The 23,769-nt window shown below is 35.5% G+C and overlaps 1 protein-coding gene across 1 annotated transcript in view; it reads right to left on the bottom strand.

Moving 5' to 3' along the window:
- The window catches only part of LOC126973054 (phorbol ester/diacylglycerol-binding protein unc-13-like), a 115,531-nt gene that overhangs the window by 40,976 nt on the left and 50,786 nt on the right, over positions 1 to 23,769 (bottom strand). Inside the window, exons 2-3 of the mRNA XM_050820168.1 lie at positions 19,682 to 19,711; positions 16,867 to 16,969 (exon numbers count right to left, since the gene is read on the bottom strand). Coding sequence (XP_050676125.1) covers positions 16,867 to 16,969; positions 19,682 to 19,711 — 133 coding nt within the window. The remainder of the gene's footprint in view (positions 1 to 16,866; positions 16,970 to 19,681; positions 19,712 to 23,769) is intronic.

Below are 23,769 nucleotides of genomic sequence, written 5' to 3'. Positions count from 1 at the left end.
CGCTCAGAACTTTTGGGTTTTTCAAGAATCCTGAGCGGCACTGCATTGTAATGGGCATTGTAATTACCATCAGCTAAACGTCATGCTCGTCTCGTCTCTTTCATAAAAAAAGCCGCATATTACGACCACCATAAATTTTAACCGGTAATGTTGGTAATTATAAGTTTTCTGGCAGCTGTCATAGTTTTTTTAATTCAGAGACAAACTAGAGTCGGCCGAACCATTATAATATCGTTCGATAGTTTACTTACGCGCGACATTTGTCAAATTTGTTTGCAAATTTCGAACTAAACGTCATCTCGACTGATATTAGAATATATATGTAGGTCAAATTAAATTTCTTTGTTTTTTAGAGATGTTCGAAATTTGATTGAAATAATATTATTGAAATCGATGTTATTGTTATCATTAATTAGAAAGTTCAAGCAAAACATTATATTTTTAGGGTGGTCCACGGACGAGTAAAAAAAGAAGGACTCCGTGTCACCTTACAAAAGATTGAAGCACCAAAACAAGCCGGTTATCGTGTAAATACATAGCTCCACGCACACACTTACACCAATACAAGCCGATGGGCCGCCATTATGACATTTGCCATCGTCTGTGACAGATCAGTTTGCGTTGCAATAAAATTTTAAAAATGCCCAGGTGCGTTGTGAAAAAGTGTAAAACAATGTATCAGAATTTAAGAAATCGGAGTTTATAGCAATTGCCTTTAGTGGACATAAGGGAGAAAAAAATGGTGTAACTGGTATCCCCCGTAAACGCACACACACTAGCATAACGGTGCTTCACTTGCTAATATTCGTCCATGGGTTGGCCGTAATGTGCGGTTTTTGAACGCATCATGGAGGGTTTATGATATTAGAGTATATAAATCACTTATTGAGTGTCAAAATCTCCTACCCATTCGAAGAGGACACAGACCTGTGAAGAATGGATGCAAGAAATTCAACGTACAAGTTGTACTTTCATATAATTTTTTTCATTTTTAAAGACCTATCCAATAGATAGGTATGCACGTATGGGTTTGATGAAATAAAAAATTAAGTTTCAGTTCTAAGTATAAGGGAACCCCCAAAATTTAATGTTTTAACGGTTCACAGAATACATAAACTTACGAAGTTTCAACATTATAGTTCTTATAGTTTTGGAAAAAATCGGCTATGGCATACACGGACAGACATGACGAATCTATAAGGGTTCCGTTTTTTGCCAGTTGGCTACTGGTAATGTCAATGATATATCATAATGATTATACAGATTCTGATATGTACACGTATTATAACACGTTCCTTACCGTTTTATGGGCAGCTAGACAACACGTATATCCCTAATGGGAATTTTTATTAATATGAGCTGTACATGCTAAACTCTCGGATGTCACCAGATTTATTACGGTTCAGTTGTAGCGCGACCTCGACCGTACTAAAGTGTGGTACTAAATCTTTAGCCAGTTCCGTGAACGGTATAAGACATGTGATTGACAAACGGTCTGATTGCGAATCTCGAATACGGAATTGAAATTTTCTTTTCTAACACATGAACAGAACTATATGTTAATTTGACATTAGGCAATACTATTTTTTGACGATAAATTTTGTCAAAATCTATATTTTGTTTTATTAGTATATTTTACGAAATTCCACCGGCAAGAGCTTTTTTATTTTAAACAGAACAATGTCTGTCGGGTCAGCTAGTTATGATATACATCATGGTTTTTTGAATAGAGCGGTGATGGCCAAGTCGGAAAGTACCAGACTTAGAGGAAAGTCGTGAAAAGCGTCATGACCTCGATTTATAAGAAACCAATAACTGCATACTTAGTTTTTTAAAAAATTCTTGAATTTTTGAAGGAAATCGACACCAATTATTTTTCAAAAAAAATACGGCCTGTATTATTGAACCGATGGACTCTGTTGCTGATTCTTATCAGCAAATCTTTGCAAAGAAATGTAGTACTAAAAATGAAAGGAAATACCAAATTTTCTATTTTATTATTTTTACACGGAAGAAAACTCACCTCCTAGTCAAACTTTTTGTTAGAATCTTACTTTTTTTGTTGATGTTCTATCGAGGATAAATCCTGTCATGGTATCAAATGCAGTAAGGTCATTAGAGACACTTATAAACTTATGCATTGGAGTCAACGGAAACCATTTTGAGCAACTTATTAGTTAGGTAAAAGTTAGATAAAAAAAGCAATTTGTTATTTTTTTCTATTTGGTTTCATTTTCTTTGCAAAAATTTAATTAAATATAAGCAACAGAGTCCATTGATTCAATTCCATCAAAAGTTCAAGAAATTTAAAAAAACTAAATATGCAGTTATTGGTTTCTTATAAATCGAGGGCATGACTCCTTTCATGACTTTCCTCTAAGTCTCGTAGTTTCCGACTTGGCCATCACCGCCCTTCTCAAAATACCAACCTGTATACAAGGGTCATTGAATAAATAGTGAAAATGAGGTGCCGTTTGCACTCATTAGAACCAAAAAAAAGTATAGACTGACTGGTAAAACTAGATTTTTTTAGATAAAAAAAGAAATAATTTCAAATATCCCATGTTTTTAGTCTGTCAGGGCGTGTTGTCGAAATTTGAAAAAATTGAATTGCGTGCGGTTATTGTGTATTGGTACTTGAAAAATTTAAGTACCTACGGAACCAGTTAGCCAAGATTTGTAGGAAACGTTAGGTGAAACATCCTCTACTGTGTTCTACCGTTGCGCCAATATGGTGGAGCGAGAACATACACCAAAGATAACCCTCGGGGCGCCCAACAATGATAGTGGCCGAACGAATTATTACAAAAGTAAAATAATTGTTTTAATGACAACCTGTATAGCCGAGTGGTTAGCGATCCTACCTACTAAGCTAGAGGTCCCGGGTTCGAATCCCGGTAGATGCAAGCATTTATATAATGAATATAGATGTTTGTTTCCGAGTCATGGATGTTTAAATGTATTTATGTATGTTTATATGAATATATGTATGTTTAAGTAAGTATATTGTATTAAATATATCATTGTCTTGTAACCCATTACACAGGCTATATATGCTTAACTTGGGGCAAGATAATTTGTGTAAAAAGTGTGTCAATATTGTCAATATTATTATTATTGTCAATAGATCTTCGTGTCACAGTACGTCTTAGAGACCCCGCAAACTGCAGACTTTTGATCGGCCGATAGTTTGGTTGGTTTCTTAATCAGTATAAAGATGTATATTATAACGATTCGGTATTGGCCGACAAAAAAGTTGGATGGGCTACGATTGCCTTCAAACTGAACCGTCAGCAAACTATCGGCCGACTGTTAAATCAGTACAGCGCTCTTCTAGGCGCGCACACCACCAATTGTTTAGTCGGCCAGACTCATCAATAGCCGATTTAAAACTAATAGCGAATCGTCCCTAAAACTGTCGGCCTATCGTTGTCTAGTGTGCGCACTCATCACAGACCCAACTGTTTAGTCGGGCCAGTGTGCGCACTTAACAGCCAAACTCAACCAAACTATCGGCCGATCGAAAGTCTGCAGTTTGCGGGGTCTCTTATAGCTGAAGAAATAAAGATTATGTCTAGTAGTGTGTATAGCATAACGAACGCTTACCGACGAAAAAACGCTCGTTGGCTTCCTAAAATGCTTACCGATACACAAAAATAATTATTGATAATGAACATTTCTCGAGCTTCTTTGGAACTGCTACAACAAGTTTCTGAACATTTCTTAGCTCGATTTATAACCTTGGGTGAGACGTGGCTTCGTGGATAGCAAATCGGTGGTCATGATCGAATATTTCGACCATGGGGTAACTGTTACTGTTGTGTTATATGCAAAACAAATAAGAATCTGCCGGAATTCGTGAAAAATGGCAGGACGAAAATTTACATAAATCCCTGGCTCAGCTTGATTGATGAAATCCTGAGATTGTTATCTATTTCCAGGTTTAAAGGATCATTTTTAACAATAAAATTTTAAAGTAAAAAAATATGATATGCCAAGTGTATAATGATAAAATCGAAGACCCATATAGCCAAATGGTTAATAACCCTGACTACTAGGCTAAAGGTCCCGTGATCGAATCCCTGTATCATTTATATGATGAATATGGACGTTTGTTTCCGAGTTATGGATGTTTATATGTATTTATGTATGTTTAAGTAAGTATTTTATATTAAATATATCGTTGTTACAGGCTATTTCTAGTTTTGGGCAAAATAATTTGTGTAAAAATGTGTCAACAAAGAAAATGACTGTACGGTAAATAAAATTATATTTAATAAAATTTAGCGGCAATATATGCTTTTTCACTTTTAACTAGACGCCTCATATGAGATTATTGGTGATGGGGTTACGAAGGCCATCTAAAGATTGATGTACTTTTCTTCAAATCTGGGTGTTAAATATTTCACTCAAAAATGTTTTCGTGTGGTTGGAATCCTTATTCTAATATTAACTTTTATTGTAGAAGCTAAGGTAAGCTTATCTGTACTTTCTTATGCTTTCGTGTACTAAATACAAGAAATTTTTCAGTTATTCTGTCTGGGGTACAGAAATTTTATTTTCGGGAAATTTGAATATAACTCTTATGCAATAGGTTGGCATGCTTACTCGGCCCAATAAATTAAAACGTTATGCCTTGAGAACAGGAAAAGATAGTGCGGTCTGCGTTTTCATTTGAGTTATCAAAGAGAGACTTCATTCACAGAATAAGGGGAATCACTCTCGGTAACTGACAATAATATTTGGATTCCAATAGAGAAGTTAGCCTGGTCTCTTGATTAAGCGCTAAGAGCTCCTCCAGTTAAGCTACCTGACATATTTACTATAATAATATACTTGTTAAGCAGAAGCGTTTAGCGGTACAAGCGTACTTAAATACGAAGGAGTTACAAATAGATTTTTGCTATTCCAGTTTAAGGGGCTTATTATTATTTATTTCTATTTGGAGAGGGTGGCTATTTGGCTAGTCCTAATGAGTCCTAGTAACACGGCTTCCAGAACATTGAATTATTGTGTTCGCCTTTCATTTACGAACCTCAGCATCTTCTTGGTGCGAATATTACAAACAGCATCTGGTAGCACCAAGGATGATGTTACGGTTATGCATTAATAAATAAATAAATTAATAAAATAGCCTTTATACAGACAAAATACTTAATCTAATTTTACATGCTTTATTATTATTTAAATTTGACTGTATTTTCCGTCATAAATTATATATATATATATATATATACATTTATTTTTAATTAGTTGAATAATTATGGGTTTTGTCTGTTTGTCTATTATAGACATAGGCATCCTCCAACTGCCTCCACTGACTCCTGTTTTCAGCTGTTCTAGTAAATGTACTGCCGGCAACTGCTTTAATCTCGTCCACCCATCTCCTAAATGGTCTACCTCGGTTTCTTTTTCTGTCTTTCGGATACCAGTTCATTATAGTTTTACACCATTTCTCTCGTCCTCTTATAGTATGCCCCGTCCACTTCCATTTAAGTTTCCTTATCATAACAGTAACAACGCTTATGCATTGGGCCACAATTGCAGAGTAGATGCAGAGGTTTCATCGGCATCAAGCAAAATCTGCAAGTTCTTTCGTTTTTTTTTATTCCGACCACACTGGGGTGCTTAAGGGGCTTAGCTCAATTCATTTTTTTCTATGATACAAAAGAAAGACTTTTTTAAGGAATGATAATTTTAGTGCCATTCCTCAAGGTAGAATAAATGGTATTTTCAATTCAGGCGACGAAAAGTTTTACCATAGATTGAAAATAATTGAAAATTTACATAATAGGCATCTTTTGAGTAGCTGCGATATTTTCTGAAATAACAGCTCATGGTATTTCCTATTTAAACGCAAAGGCATTAGCGTCGTCAATTCGCTCAGTAATTGCATCCGTTCAGGTGGGAACAAAAACGCTTTGTCATTAAAACATTAATAGTCCGCATCTGAATATTTGCTTTGTTACTCAAGCTTAGCTGCGGCATAAAGGTTACCATCGTCTAAAGAGATTGATATCATTAGGACCGAAAGAGGGAGTATGGTCAGAATAGACAATTAGGATTCTGAAAATCATTATTCGTCACAATTAGTCATATTAAATGTTTAAATTTTATGAGGGTGTCATGTGCAAGCGATAACTTCCATCTATATTTACTACATCCTAAATTTATAATACTTTCGAATATAAGTTACACAAATAAAACAAAAAACAAAATATTATGAACGATGATTGACTTGAGATGTCGCTCTTGCAAATCAATTTCCTATTATTTATTATAATTGTTTACATTTGCAAGAGTGACATGTCAATCTCCATGTCATCTCTCTCTCATGTCAATTTCCTAATATGCAAATATTGGGGTTGAGCAGGTTATCATCTGTAAAGTAGATCCTGTAGATGAAGCCACAACTACGATCAACGACAAGGTACGTCACTCGAGCGGTAGGCTCAGTTTTAAAGAGCTATCGCACGGAACGCGCGAGGTCGCGTTTGGGTTGGAGTCCCGCATCATTCATAAAATTTTGTTTTCAGTTTTATTCGTGTCATTAATCCCAGAAGTGAGGATTATTACTTTAAAAACATAATAAATTGTTTCAAATATAAGTTTATTTGTTTATATTTGTTTGTTTATTTCGCTTTCACGCCTTATCAAAAAATTTTACGTCGAGTCCACAAATGTCAGCGAAAGAAACATTAAATAGAATTAAAATTGGAGGAGTACGTGTTGCGAGGAAAGACAATTGAAGAAAAAGGCCTCAGAATTCAAATTTAATTAATTCAAGTCTTTTACGAATTTAGGATCATTTTTTAAATCCAAGATACCAAGAGCCACCGAGCAAAAGTATCATATCGTTTGCAACCTTGCATCTAGAGTGGCTGAGATCGAATTAAGAAAAGTCCGGAAACATTTTACGATCACTTGTGTGTCTGCCTGCCTCTGTCAATGTACGTCTAATTTGAAATTTGACAAATTTGTCGAATTTTTGACAAAACAACTTTTGCCAGGTCAGCTATATAAAATATTAAGAGATTATATAATCTGTTTTATTTATACCTACGTAAAATATATTTTATGATTTGGCGCCAAAATCTCTAAAAGAATAGGTAGCCAAAAAGTTCTGCCGCTGCGACAGAAACGCCGAATCCGCTTTGTTCGGAAGTCTAGCTTTAGCTTTAACAACCGTTGGGTTAAAGCACCCGAAGCGTCAATCTGGATAGTATATATGCAAAAATTTAGAAATATATAATGGCGACCACGTATCGGAAGACGTAGTGTTGATAGGCGCCCCACATAAGGGACCGACGATCTGGTCAAGATCGCCGGAATACGGATGAGGGCAGTGGAAATCTTTGGAGGAGGCCTTTGTCCAGCAGTGGATTGCTGATGATGATGATACGCAAAAATTAGGAATATCAATAAATATATTAAATCTAAAAGGTTTTCTTTTAGATTTAATATAGTTTTATAAAAAAAAACTGCAAACGTCACAAATATATCGATCATAGTATCGTTTGTTGTTGAGACACTTAGCCGCTGAGGTTAAAGATACAAAGTACTACTGTCTCAGCGTCTTGAGGTACTGGTAGCTCAAGCGCTATTTTGACCTACAGATCAGTCTAACTATTAGCTATTAGCGATATTAGTTTTACTACAAGTAATCGAAATCTTATTAATGTAAATTTAAACTTTTTTTTATGAAAATAAGGGACGAGACGAGCTGGACGTTCAACTAATGGTAATTGTAACGCCCTGCCCATTGCAATGCAGTGACGCTCAGGATTCTTGAAAATCCCAAAAATTATGAGCGGACGGAAGACTACAACTGCGCTCGTCACCTTGAGACATAAGATATTAAGTCTCATTTGAACTGTAATTTCACTAGTTACGGCGCCCTTCAGACCGAAACACAGTAATGCTTACACATTACTGCTTCACGGCAGAAATAGGCGCCGTTGTGTTACCCATAATCTAGCCGGCATCCTGTGCAAACAAGCCTCCCACGGTTTAAAAAAAACTTATTGAAAACCAGTTAAAATATGAGTCAAAACTAGAAAACGGAGATGTTACTATGAAACAACGTTACGTAATATTTCCATTAAGCCTGCACATCAATTAACTCTGCCATCTAATTCGTACGCTATCAAGGCTTCATAAGTAATGATACACTGCACTACATTGTCAAGCGCGGTGAGCTGTCACTCACGTTGGTATTGGATATATAAATGGATTACCGGATCTGTGTAGTTTACATTTAGAAACTGCAATAGTAAGGGTTGACAAGGTAAGAGATTAAATCATATGTTTAGTCTCTGGATGGTTGAAATATTTAATTTATTATTTCTGTGGATATATGTGTATATTTTATGGAATAGCTAGAAAAAATAGCACACATTCGGAACACCATATGGTATGTGACCGTCACTCTCTAATGTGAAATGTTCGTTCGGATAAAATCGGTTTGAGCCGACTAAGGAGAGTGGATTCCTTTATTATTTAAATTTACTAGAATAATTTATATACTATACGTAACAAATACATGTATCAAAATTTCTTTATTACCCTTCTTTCTTTCATGGTTTTTCAATTCCGTTTTTAAAAACTTTTTAACGTGGTTCCTTATTTTATTTATCTGCTACTTGATGGACAAAGTCTACCTTTGGATATCTATAATTCCAGATGTACTGATCCTTCAAAATCCTTGACATATTATCATTTACTAACCGCACTATGATGTTACAAATAACAAATAAATTTTTTAAGGATTTAAAAAAGTTGTTAAAACCATTCGCGTTGTAAAAGATGATCGGCAAGTTATTTCGTGAAATTATAATAAAATTTAAAAACAAAAATCGGCTCAGGTGTTGACACCACAGAACAGGTAAACAACATTAGAATGGACATCACGCGTAATTTGTATACAAAGGCTACACTACTGACCAGAGGGCCTACCATCAACTTTTAATAAGCGATGCGATTCCAATGCAGTTCAGTTTAGGTACCTAAACTGAATCGCTAAATTTCGTACCATGAAGTGCCTTTTACTGAATGGTGTTTAGATGACGCTCTACAGTCGTTACATAAGTTTGTCTCTCTTACTCGAACCATATGCGTTGCGTTTCGAAACCTAAAATGATATGATTTTAGCGGTTTTTTTGCGTAGAAAATACTAAAACTACATTTTAAAATTGCACTTTATGGCGTCAAATTATAAACCATTAAGCCCTTTTTTGTTAATTAAATAATAGTAATATAAATAAATATATTTTCTTGAATTACAAATTAAATGTTTGCTAAGTTGTTTACGTAAAAATAACGAGTTATGAACGCACCTCCATTGATGTTTGATTTGACAGGAGCACAGAGTACATTTTTTTAATTCGTTCTTACGAACAGGCTATAGCCCGGGCCCTTACTGCCTGGTCTTTAGTATTTTAATTTTCAGTATTTTGTTTTAAAAAACGTCCAATAAAGTATTCTCATCTCACCTTTCATCAATAAAAAATTTTCCTTTTCTGTATGTTTTCACTATTTTTTAAAAGTTATTAACACTCATTCACTTTCCTCTAAGGGAGCAGCAACTATATTCGAATCACTTTGACACATAATCTATACAGTTTAGGTTGAAATGACATTGACCTCATGGTACGAATGAATGAACTAAATCAGTTTGCAATTCAATTTTGACATTAAATTGACATCATTGCGATTCAATCAGTTGATTTGACGTTAACCTTAATTAGATAGCTCTAATGACGTCGTGGTACGAAATAGCAAAGCAGTTCATTTTAGGTTGTCAATTGAATCGCCCGGTAGGCCCGCAGGCTTCTGTTTCGACACGTTACTATAGTGCACGGCGACAAAATTTATCGTTTTCGCGGAGTTCCATCCGTTATCACAATAAGAGCGCGACTGTCAGCCGGAGAAGCTAATATTGGTAAAATATGATCCGTCGGTCATATTTGCGACGCGCCTGCACCACCCACAAGGCCATTCTAATCTCTTTAATATGTTCTGTGGTTGACACGGCTGTATATTTTACGGGAATACTGATATATTCATCAAAATTTCAGTCACTGCCTCGTCTGTTTATTATCACCACATTACAAGTAATATTACAGTAGCGTAACTCAGCGGTCTCCTTGAAATTTATACCTACGTCTGGCCGGAGCGCTAGGGTTGGTACATACAAGAATTTTGACGACGCGGACGGCGCGGCGCAGCTAATTTAACTCGGACAGCGACAAGTCTCGGCGGCGTACGGCGTGCCACTCAATAGTTTTGTCTCCCCAAGATTGCTTAGCGACCGTGTAAACCGTGTGTATGTGTGCGTGCGTCCATTCGGACGATCTAGTATGAAGATAATGTACTGTTCTGTTACTGTATTGTGGTATTACTTAGGAGTGGGAAGTGTTTTCAAAGAGCGCGGAATACACCATATCTCCTCCAGCCACAGATGTACTGGCGACATCGTTCATGCTTGGACGCCTCAATCTTTGGCATTCCGGGCTACTTCACTCTATCATATGGTATTTTATGGACATCAGTAGATCGCTTTGAATAAGCTCTTTCCAACTGTATACAACCTTTATTTTATTATGCAAGAGGAAGTCAAACCAGCGTACGGGTTACCTGGTGTTAAGTGACCACCACCGCCCACATTCTCTTGCTACACCAGAGGAATCACAGGAGCGTTGCCGGCCAATGAGAAAGGTATGCGCGCTTTTTTTGAAACACACAAGGAAGCTCATTCCAAAGCTTCGCAGTACGTGGAAGATTGTTTCTTGAAAACCGTAGTCGGAGGAACGAGGAACGCCACATATCCAGATGGTAGGTAATGATATTGAAATTTGTGGCGTGTATATAATATATACATAATTTGTGTCTATATTTTTATGGCTATTGGACTACAAGTAGTATAAGCCGACATCTTATTATTTTTACATTGTTTTTACTGTAACATAAAAGATTCTCTCTATAACTAATAAAAACTAAAAAAATAAATTCTATAGGAGCTGACGATTGAAACATAAACAAGGATCTTTGCTTGATAAACAGAGGTTTTGTAATGCGATGAAAATACCTTAAAATGGTGATTATCCCTCCTCTGGGAGCTATAATACATTCCTCACTCAACGTAACAACTTTTTTAACTCTTTAGCTATCGATTGCCATAATTATACAAAGATGTGGGTAGTAAATATTTATCTACAACGCCAAACTGTAAACACATAAATTGTTATCTGATCTTTTTGTATTACGCATAAAGATCCTATTTTCGTCATAAAGCCTAGGTCCTAGTGATTTTCTAGCGCCCGTTCATTCAATAAGTGATTTTCAAAATTCAATAATTAATAATTTGACGACCTGTATTAGTGGTTAGCGATCCGACCTACTAAGCTAGACGTCCCGGGTTCGAATCCCGGTAGGTGCAAGTTTATATGATGCATTTATATGATGAATATGGATGTTTGTTTCCGAGTCATGGATGTTTATATGTATTTATGTATGTTTAAGTAAGTATATTGTATTAAATATATCGTTGTCTTGCAACCCATAACACAGGCTATATATGCCTAATTTGGGGCAAGATAATTTGTGTAAAAAGTGTGTAAATATTATATTATACTAGCTGACCTGACAGACGTTGTACTGTACACAATAAATAAAATACTGATTTAAAAAAAAAATTCAATAGTATTTCATAACCCCAAGAATTATTTTGTTAAATATGCTCCCTGTCAATGACGTTCTATATTATAGAACGTCATGGCTCCCTGTTGTTAACTATAATGAAATTGTTTCACGGCAGAACTGTCAAAGTTAAGATAACGTGCGTCAATAAATTCTCTCACAGAAAATATGTCCATACAAAACAAATATTGGAAATAAAAATAATTATGGGCCCAAATCGAAATAATAAGTATCTCTCAAGTTGGATCTAACTGCACTCCATGAAGTAATCCCCATTTATGTCCGTTCATTACTTTAGGAGTCCATCGCGGACAAACAACGTGTCACGTAATTTATATATATTAAGATTATTATAAATATATTCGAGTTTGATTTAATAAAATCAGTAGTCTTATGATGCTAAGTTTTCAAATCAGATAGGTCTGAAAATACATATAAACAGAAATACACCGTTATACATATGCACGCATTCAGAATCAGTAAACTAGGTATTCAGAACTGCATTATGAAAGCACTTTAATTGACCTCAAGCAGGAACAGCCACAAGTGTTCTTATGCATATGAAAGCTATTCTTTTTGAAGACAGGGGTTGCAATGAATAGGTTGTTCAGTGACATCCACTTGTCTGTTTTATGCTTGTATGGTTAACAAACCTATTCACAATACCAACTGTGCATATTATGATATTCTAGAGATATTACACTGGTTTATTAGGGTTCCGTAGCCAAAAGGCAAAAATCCGAACCCTCATAGATTCGTCATATCTGTCTGTCTGTCCGTCCGTATGACGCAAGCACTTTTTTCCGAAACTATAAGAACTATACTGTTGAAACTTGGAACGTAGAAGAATTCTGTGAATCGCATTAAGATTTTTACACAAAAATAGAAAAAAACAATAAATTTTGGGGGTTAATTACTTAGGACTGAAACTCAATTTTTTTTTCATCAATCCGTACTTGTGGTATCTATGGATAGGTCTTCAAAAATAATATTGAGAAAGAATAAAAAAATCTGAATAGTTTTCGCGAGAAGGAAAGTGGTAAAATATGTGTCCCACTCCTCTGTCACTTCTAAAATAAGAGAGTGATAAAACTAAAAAAACAACAATTATCTAAGCATTTAATGAGCTATGAATATATAATTTTGCATGTAAATATAATATATATATAGATAAATATATAATATACTAGCTGGTGTAGAGTAACTCTTCGCTTCAACTAAACAAATGCATTTATACAAAATTTCATATCACAATTGAAAATATTTTTTGTTATTTCTTAAATTTCTAGAAATTTAATCGTTACAATAATTATTTCGTTTTCCCCTGTTCTTGTAATGAAATAATGTCAGAGAAGAACTGTCAAACTGTGCGTCAAAAATTTATCTCATAGAATTTATTCATGTGGAATTATTCATATAAGTAGTAAGGAAATTTGTAAATTAAAAAATTTTTGGGTTCACGAGTTGAAAAAAACCTTCCTATTTGTGAAGTTGGACGACACTATGCTGTGCATACATTAATTAAGATTGGTTCAGCAGTTTAGTAGTTCATTGCGGACAAATAAGGCGACACGAAATTTTTTTGTAATGACAAATTATAAAGTCCTCCACAGCGTCTGTCTGTTTTTTCGCGATATATTAAACAACTACTGCGCCGATTTTCATACTATTTTCATTTTCACCAATGGATAGCGTAGTTTACGAGGAAGTTTTAAGTATATAATTTGTTAAGTTTTCGTAAACGTATTTGTATACATTAATGAAATTTGTTGGAGGTGTCGGAAAAAATAAGCCGTCTGGGAGCTTTCAACGTAAACGCACGTGCACGCTGTCTAAGCCATTTGAGATATAATTAAATAATGTATGGTGGAACTTTGTATCTTATATAGGTCTACAGAAAAGCCCGTGATGCCATATGCGTATCTCTAAAGGGTAAGATTATCCATTGTTTTATTCACACACTTTATTTTTATCTAATCAAATAATGATAACACATTTCCGATGGCTTCAGACTGCATTATTCCTGAATTCTTACATAATGTTTTTTTTTCTATTGAGAGAACAGTGACTGGTGGGATTGCTAGTATAATTTAAAGATAGATGACGAGAAAAGGTGAAAAGACTGACTTCTGACTCAGTTGATTTTGTTTAATGAACTGTTCATATATTTTTTTTATGATAATAAGGGACGAGACGAGCAGGACGTTCAGCTGATGTTAATTGATACGCCCTGCCCATTACAATGCAGTGCCGCTCAGAATTCTTGAAAAACTCAAAAATTCTGAGCGGCACTACAATTACGCTAGTCACCTTGAGACATAAGATGTTAAGTCTCATTTGCGCAGTAATTTCACTAGCTACGGCGCCCTTCAGACCGAAATACTAATGCTTACACATTACTGCTTCACGGCAGAAATAGGCGCCGTTGTGGTACCCATAATCTAGCCGGCATCCTGTGCAAAGGAGCCTTCTACTGGTATATTATATATTATACCAATCATCTTCACATTGTCAATAAACCAAAAATGCTTAAAAAGGCTACCTTACAATTTCGCTCAATAATAATTCATCTTGCTGTAATCCCCCGGAGACGAGAACAAAGCCTGCGGAAACCTTATTTGAAATGTGGAAGCAAACATAATCATTTACCGTCTGCTATACGTTCTATTTCTTTTATATTCAAACATCTTTTAATATTAATGTTACATACTTTTGTCTCTTACATTGGTTCCACTTGATGTGAGGAAACCTGTGTCACCTGTGTCGTCAATTACAACCGTGATTCGACGTCTATATACAGGATGTCCCAAATTTAAGGGACATGAAGGGAAAGTACCTTAAATATCGAAGATAGGCTATTTTACTTTTTTAAGAGTTATTAGTTTTTGGCCATTCTTTCGATTGGCATCATAAAAGTAGAGGTGTTTTTTTTTTACATTTCAGTCGGCTCGATTCCCAGACGAGGCAAGTAATTTTTAGAAAATCTTTGCATGCAGAAGTACTAACTTTTAAAAATAACATAAAGTCTTCTTTCACTAAAATTGCCTATCTTCGATATTTAAGGTACTTTCCCTTCATGTCCCAAAACTTTGGGACACCTGTATACCCGCAGCCTTAGTTTTTTTTTGTAATAAAATCACATACGAGCAAAGACTTCTATGTTTACTACTAGATGAATTTGAATGAAGTTTGGAATAACAATTGTGTCGTAATTTAGGATCGCGCGGGCAGAGAAGGGAGCAGGCATGTTGGGAGGCTCGTTTGCACATGAAGCCGGCTAGATTATGGGTACCACAACGGCGCCTATTTCTGCCGTGAAATAGTAATGTGTAAACATTACTATTTCAAAAATGTTACTGTGTTTCGGTCTGAAGGGCACCGTAGCTAGTGAAATTACTAGGCAAATGAGACTTAACATCTTATGTCTCAAGGTTACGAGCGCTATTGTAGTGTCGCTCAGAATTTTTGGGTTTTTCAAGAATCCTGAGTGGCACTGCATTGTAATGGGTAAGTATCAATTACCATAAGTCATGCTCGTCTCGTCCCTTATTTTTATAAAAAAAATAGTGAATATGACCTGCAAATGCAGATGTAATAATAATGACAATGATTTATTGGTCACTTTAAACAAGATCGGTGTTGGTTTGTTGAAAACAACGTTCACGGCTTACAAAACAGCGCACTTGTCTTCTCGCTTGCTCGCAGTGGACTAAACGAGTTGCGGCGCAGAACCGAAACTCAGTGAGCAATTATTTAACGGCCGTTCTCAATAAGTTATCTTCAGATAGAGATAAATTACTACCTTCTTCTGTCAGTAGTTAGCTATCAATAATCTGAAGCTGTCCCAATATACCCGATAAGTCATTCTTATCGCCTTATATTGGGACGCGTGAATTTCCATACAAACTTCTATCGTGCTTACCAGCGATAGAAGCCATACGTCATCCCATTGACAGACAGCGTGTACGGATAAGGTGAGTTATCGCCGATAAGTTTATTTGGGACAGAAAAGTCAACGATACTTACGATTTTTATCTCAAGTAAGAGATAGACTGAATATTGGGAACGGCCGTAAGGCAACAAAGATTGTCTATTAGTATAAATCGAAGTCTTTGCATACGAGTTATTTGACGCAATTCCATCTCATGAGAGATACCGGTTTTTTAGGTAGGTACACGAATTTTTTCTATATCGATTTGGGTTCTAATAGTAATATTGATGATGTTAGATCTAGTTAAGGATTTAGTCAGCCAGTCTACTTCGGATTTCCAGAGGCACCACTCATTTTCTAATTCTAGTATCAAGTTCTACCTTTTCCATTGTGATATACAAGATGTAATAGTCAAGAGTGTCCAGGCGATTATTCCATAACTATTACAGATATCAAACAACTTTTAACTGATATAGATAGGTAGGTTACCAAAAATGACATCATTAACTTTTTTTAAATCAAACGAGAAGTATCCAAAGTTTTGATAATAACACTCCCATATCCAGGTCATTTATCGCACAACAAAGAAGTCACTTCGAATAGAAAATTTTGTACTTACAAAGAGATAAATATTATTCAATTAAAATATAGTTTTACTTCTTTTTTGGTTAATAAACAGATTTCTTTAATATCAGTTCTAAGCTAAGACAACCTTTTAAAATAAGGAAACTGAAACCTTAATCTCATGCTAAATGTATAAATGATAAAAGTCGTTATTGCAAAAGTTTCAAAAGTTGGTACTTCAACCTAAAAAACTAATTTGCAGAGGATATTACGGGAGAAAGGTGGACAGTATTTAAAAGTCCAGGTAACTTATGTTCGACAGAAGCTAAGGAAAGAGGAGACTGAAAAAAACTGAAGGAGGCCTTTGCTATAGACTTACGGGTATATAAATTTGTAATTATAAGTAGATCATGTGAAATTAGTTGCATTAAAGATAAATCTGTAAATATCCCTAATAAAAGCTTCAACTATACATGAAAATCAACCACCCTACCCTGAATACCTTATTAGGCTATACAAAGTTCGGACTTTGATCTTAGACCATGACGTTTTACGTTAGGTTCGATATGGACGTCGCCCCCGGCGTCCGGTTCCAGTGAGACCCGGAGGGCGTAACTTGCATTCGGACATTCTTTTTAAATATATTTATTGAAAGCAATTAATGTGATACGTACAAAAGGAAGTCTTGCTCCCAGCATGGAGTCGGGCCCTTCACTGTCACCGTCGTCGACTTGACATTCTGTAGTTTGAGTGTCACGTACGTGTTGAATTGTGTCGCTGCAAACAAAATTAAGTCACATTACCAAACAGTAAAAAGTTCAGAATTGAATATTACTACATACCGATTATCTACCTGACTTACTACTCCCAGATTTCTTAATATACAACAAGTTTGGAAAGAAATATGAGAGAAAAGAAATTGTTCTCCCAGTATTCATTTTGCGTTCTTTTCTCAAGATTATCAATACATAAGTAATTGTTAAAGATAATGCCAGTCCCAGTCTGCCTCATATTTTCGTTATGCTGCATTTGGGTAATTTTTTTTTTATATGAGAGCGGGCAAACGGGCAAGAGGCTCACGGGATGGGGAGAGGTGAGGCAACCGCCCATGGACATCCGCAACAACAGGTGTGTCAAGAAATGCGTTGCCGGCCTTTAAGGTGGGAGTATGCTTTTTTCTTGAAGGTCCCTAAGTCGTATCTGTTCCGGAAGACCGCTGCTGGTAGTTGATTCCACAAAGTGGCTGTGCGAGGCAAGAAATTTCGAACAAAACGCGCGGTTGTGGAATGCCAGACGTCTACGTGATGCGGATGGTACTTTGCACGTAATGTCCGATGGTGGAATTCGGCCGCTGGAATCAACCCGAATAGCTCCTCTGAGCACTCCCCATGATAAATGCGGTAGAAGATGCAGAGAGAACCCACATCCCTACGCAATGCTAGAGAATCAAGCCGATCGGAGATGACTTGATCGTCGATGATTCGAGCCGCTCTTCGTTGTATGCGGTCAATTGGAAGAAGCTAGTACTGGGGAGCACCCGCCCGATGGTGAGAACAGTACTCCATGTGAGGCCGAATTTGCACCTTATAAAGTTGCAGGCGGTGGCTTTTAGTGAAGTACTGTCTGGCCTTACTGAGTACCACAAGCTTTTTAGAGGCCAGTCTGGCCTTCTCTTCCAAGTGACCACGGAACTGAACGTCACTCGATATATCGGTGCTAAGTATGCCAATACAGGCTGTAGCAGTTAGAGGAGTGATCTCGAATAATAACACATACCTGCTATAGAGCCGTTTATGGATAAACCTCTTAAAATTATTTACAGATGTCTGAACATAGCCACTTCAATATAAAATTGGTTGTGACAAGAACCAAAATTACATTGGATTGAAACAAAGCATGCTTTTCCCAGTAGTCACTCTTGTGGTTGTGCGTGTCAAAAGTTATAACCATAGACACTTGTCTTTCCCATATTTTTGTGTGCTGCACAGACGAAGACTTTGCGACAAGTCGAGAAAAAGAAAATTGATGCTCTGGAGATGTGGTGCTGCAGGAGAATACTGGGAGTTCTCCAAGAACTTGGCAAAAAACATCGCCTTTCGGTGTTAGTACAGAGTCACATATTTAAGCTCTTCGAACACGTCTCCCGGCGCGAGAGTGAGTCTATCGAGCGCCTTGACGAGCAGGACAAAGTGGAGGGCATCAGAGGGCGAGGAAGGTCACCCATGCGATGGACCGACCAAATTAAGTCTGCTGTGGGCGGTCCATTGAACGAGTGTACCAGGCTGTCGACAAGCAGGTAAAAGTGGTGAATGTTCGTGGGGCGAATCAATCATTTGGAACACTTAAAATCAATAAACCCTAAAAAACTAACACTGATTACTCTCACAAAGTTAGAAACGCTTGTTAACAATCTTATTCCATAAAAATATATTTAAAAAGCATTATTAAAGAAATATTTAAATAGAAAAATTAATTAAACCGTACAATTTGATAAACAATAGTACCTATTTCTGCAGGGAAGCAGTAATTGTGAGCATTATTTTGTTTCGGTCTGAAGGGCGCCGTAGCTAGTGAAATGACTGGACAAATGAATCAACATCTTGTGTCTCAAGGTGACGAGCGCAATTATAGTGTGGCTCAGAATTTTTGGATATTTCAAGAACTTTGAGCGGCACTGCATTGTAATGGGCAGGGCGTATCAATTACTATCAACTGAACGACCTGCTCGTCTCGTCCCTTATAATATGTCATACATCATATAAACACTGACGACCCATATAGCCGAATGGTTAGTGACCCTGACTACTAAGCTAGAGAGGTCCCGGGTTGAAACCCATTGGTAAAGGACGAGAATATAACAAAAATTAAGGGAAAATAAATTACGGGCGATCTGAGGTCGGGAAGTGGAAAAGGGGGGGTGTTTTAGGGTAAAAAACGGTTTATCTCAATTTCCGGCAAAACTACAAGTCTTATGGCAAAAAAGTTAATTGGCAAAGTTGTAGGTAATAAAGAGATCTACAACTTTTGTAATTACACTTTTTTCACATAACCTCAAAAATTTAGGTGAAAAATTCAAAAAACCAAGTATACCACCTACTATTTTATCATTTTCAAAGGCTTCGGCACTGGTCTAAATGTACACTTCATCGTCAGTTTTCATTGTAGGCGGTAAAAAATTAATTTCAACTACAACAAAACTTGCAGAACCTAGTATCTCGCTCTTCTTTTTTTCAGTAGTGCTCAACTCTTGTATCTCCTTCAGAATACAATCTTATGAACCGATTAGGTGAATTATTTTTGTTTAATCGGTTTAAATGCACCACCGAAATATATCATCTCTTAAAGGTTACTTAGAATTTATTTAATCCGACTCTAAGATTTATTAGTTTAAATTTAAATTATAATTAATCTGACTTAAAAGAGACTTATGTTTGACTTGAAATAGTAAAAGTAATAAAAAATTGCTTTTATTAATAAGGAATTGCTCACCTGGTATTCCAACATAGCGCGCCTTTTTTACTGAAACAAAATATTTTTATTTATTTATTTAGAAATACCAACATTTGTTTACATTGATGCGTTACATATTTATAATATAGACTAAATATAATGTGCTTAATGTAACAAACAATTACAGGTATCTACCACATGCTTTAATAATTTTCACAAAGTAAATATTTGTTTAAGGGGAAAAAAAATATACGCTAACAAGTAATAATGGTTAAATGATTTGGTTTGAAATTATTATTATTTAAGATTATTATATATATATTATAAAACTAAGAAACATAATTATTATGACTACATTTTATTCACTAAACTTACATACAAATAATTTACGAACTGTATAGACAGAAGTCGTGAAATTAATTTTTCTGAATGTAAGACTTGAATAAATGGCACCAAGTAACCTAAATCCTAATATAGAAAAGCCGACCCATTTATTTTGTGTTTTTCACTTTATTTTTATTGCGGGCCTGTTGGTTGATCTGGATAGGCATAATAGAATGTAACCATCGGCACTATTGCATCTTGCATCATCAAACAAATTACTCTACTCCCAGCGTGAAATCAAGCGCTATACTTATAAAAAAATATGTGTGTGTCAGCTCCGATGCACGACTGGAGTTTACTCTCCAAGAACGATTGTCTTTGAACAGGTACTAAACAAAATCAAGTCCAATGGAGTCGGTTACAAAAAGACATACAGGAGAAGCTAATAAAAGCGTATTAATTAAAAAATCAAATAAATCCTGAACGCTCAAAATATAACAGGAAATGCCCAAACACAACTCCTGTTAAAAGCGGAACTCGAAATTCCAATTTAAAAAGGTGCATCAAGGAAGTTACATTTTGACACACCCTAATAGGTATATGCGTAAGCTATCACGCAGTATACTGTGTATGCTGGCTACACACAAGAATATATAGACACACACACACACACAAATGAAAAGTGAAAGGTGCGCGAGAAATGATGCGCACCAAAAACGTTACTATCCCATTTGATGAGTAGGTTTTACTCTCAACATTTTTCTCATACCGGGCGCCTTATATGAAAATCGATTCTTAAGGAGTAAACTCCAAAAAATATTTTAAAAATACCAATAAAAACTGGTTCTGAGTCGCGGTTATACCTAACATATTTGTAAAAAAAAAGGGTAATGAAAAATCAAAAATGATTGTGCATGTCAAAGTTATATACATTCGATCATTTACCACCACTTTCGAAACGTTGAGCAAATTATAACCTGGCGCTGTTACTCGATTAAGTCGAATTAGTAAGTCTTTTATTGAGTGATGTATATGCTTCTACAATATGATCCCAGAAAATGTACAAAACCAATGTGTTACGAAATTTAAAAGAAGTTCAAAACGTTTGTGAGAACGATTTTCTTAATGATACTACAGACTGGGAATGAAGCGAACACCCTCAGGCTCTTTAATTATAAAATATGTTTATTGTGCGATATTACATTGTAGTCCAAATTTTATAAAAAAAAAGCCCGCTGAGTTTCTTGCGCCCGTTCTTCCCAGGTTTCCTGAGGCAGTCTATTTTGAATGGTTGGTAGTTTTTGAGGTTCAATAAATGATTTTGACTAAAAATATTTAAATTTGAATTTGAATGAGAAGAAATGGCAAGAAACTGAATGCCACTCTTTTAATTAAATGTGTACAGCTTCATAATTCTACGAATATCTTAAATACAATCTATTCAAGTAATTCAACAATTATTCGAATAGTTCAACTTACTTAAGTAGTTGAAAAAATGTACATAAATTAAAAAAAAATCTCAAGAGCTAATGAGTACAGTGGGAGTATCAATTCAAACACACTGACAATAAATTAAATTATTATGCAAACATAATTTAACTGGATCAACAATTTTAATTGGATCTCATGATCACAAAAAAATGCTATACTTTTTATTAGATGATAGTTTTATCTTGTTAACTGTTATTGTACCTGATTGTATATATATATATATATATATATATATATATATATATTTATAAATTTTAAACAATGAAACTTTTAAAGAAAATACAACTTTAAATTTAACTACAAAAGCAGAGTTCTCGATGGCGTAATGACCGTCCAGCCGTTGACGAGTGAGACGCATGGACCCGCCATTGCTTCGCACGAACATATTTTACGGAAGGCAACGACCCGCCTCACTACACTACCACAAGCAAAAAGTACCATACTATTTCTTAATTTCCTACTGTTAATTATTCTCTGGAACCTAAGTCATAAATAGCGCGTTTAAAGTCCTCCCTCACAACTGCGTTACAATCAATATTTGTGGGCGCCGCAGCTAGTGAAATTACTGGGCAAATGAGACATTCTATGTCTCAAAGTGACGAGCGCAATTGTAGTGCCACTCAGAGTTTTTGGGTTTTTAAATAGTCCTGAGCGGCACTGCATTGACTTTGACTAGACTTTGAATATTACTGTAACGAAATAAGGTATTGATTTCAATCAATGTTTTAATGTTATCTGTATAAGTTAAGGCCAACGCGCGCCGCTCGGACATTTTTTAAACACCTTTTATTAGGTGATATGGAGTCTAGCCCCCTTATTCATAATAGTCTGCTAACGTAAGGAATTGCTAATTCACACTCTGTCTTCTTCTATTGACCTAAGTCAGAATGAGAAAAAACACTCCTTAGCGACTGTTTTAAGTTAGCGGACCATTATGATTAAGGTGGTAGTTGTTTATAGTATGTCAATGATAAGACAGCGTAATGCGAATTATAACTTAAGTCAACAAATGGATCCAAATCGTAAAATTAAAAACAAAATCCGAATTAATGTTCGCGACGTCAATGAAATCTACGCGGATAATAAGTTTGTTAATAAATAGTTAAATGGGGACATTACAGCTGCGTGTTGCACGAAATATACTAGAAATAATCGACCGAGAGTGAAGAAGTAATCTATACTAATATTATTCATACTACAATAATCATATTTTATAGTCAAAGCTAAACCATACTTTTTTGTTGGATCCTTAATTAAGGAATGAGAACGGATAATCTACTAATATTATATTTACTCAGAATTCTTGAAAAAAATCCGTTTGGCACTGAGTTTGGCGTTCGTTACTTTAAGAGGTAAGAAGTTAAATTTAATTACTCCAGTAATTTCACAAGCTAGTCAAACTGAAACATAATAACTCTTGCACATTAGCCAATAAAAAAAAAATATTGAAGTACTTTACTTTGCGGAAATCCATAATTATCCAAATGTTTTGAGTTTTCTTTAGTGTTAATTCCGCCAATATTTGTCTTTTAAACACACGACACGTGTTTCGCCTCTACACGAGGCATTCTCAGGACATGTTGGCTCGCCAAAATCTGGCACAAGACATTAATTACGTAATGGCAAAAAAGGCTGTAATATTCCTCTAGCCAACATCTGTGCCAAGAAGCCTCCCTCCCACACATATATTTTTATAAATATGGCTTCAAAAATTAAACTATTAATACAACAATAACGGTTAAATGGTTAATGTTAATGGTTGACGCAATTTTTCATTTATTTCCGCCGCGGCTTTTAGTGGTTTCAGAACTCTCAAGTTGTACAAACTTTGCTAAAACTTTTAAAATCGAAACATTGCTTCAGAAACAGCGCGAAGTAGGAAAACTTTAGTTTCAAACTCAGTGGTTTTGCTTTCATATCTTATTTGAATCAATTTTCAACCGACTTCAAAAAAGGAGGAGGTTCTCAATTCGTCGGTATGTTTTTTTTATGTTTGTTACCTCAAAACTTTCGACTGGGTGAATCGATTTTGATAATTCTTTTTTTATTTCAAAGCTGGTGCTTCCCGTGTGGTCCCATTGTAATTTAGTCCAGATCTGACAATGGCATCCATGAGAGAACCATAAAAGTCTTAAATTTGCTATACATACGTATAGCAAAGTGGATGATAAATTTACGATAAAAACTCAATTTCGCGCCAACCGAATTCGATGTTTTTTTTTTATTGGAAAGGATATACTTCAAAAATAGTTTGGTAAGAGTTTGGTTAGGTTCTGATTACAATTTTAACAAAAAACAACCGACTTCAAAAA

The sequence above is a fragment of the Leptidea sinapis genome, chromosome 28 (genome assembly GCF_905404315.1).
Source record: "Leptidea sinapis chromosome 28, ilLepSina1.1, whole genome shotgun sequence".
NCBI lineage: Eukaryota > Metazoa > Arthropoda > Insecta > Lepidoptera > Pieridae > Leptidea > Leptidea sinapis.
The sequence above is the reverse complement of the archived record's forward strand: the minus strand, read 5'-3'. Positions and strand labels throughout refer to the sequence as shown.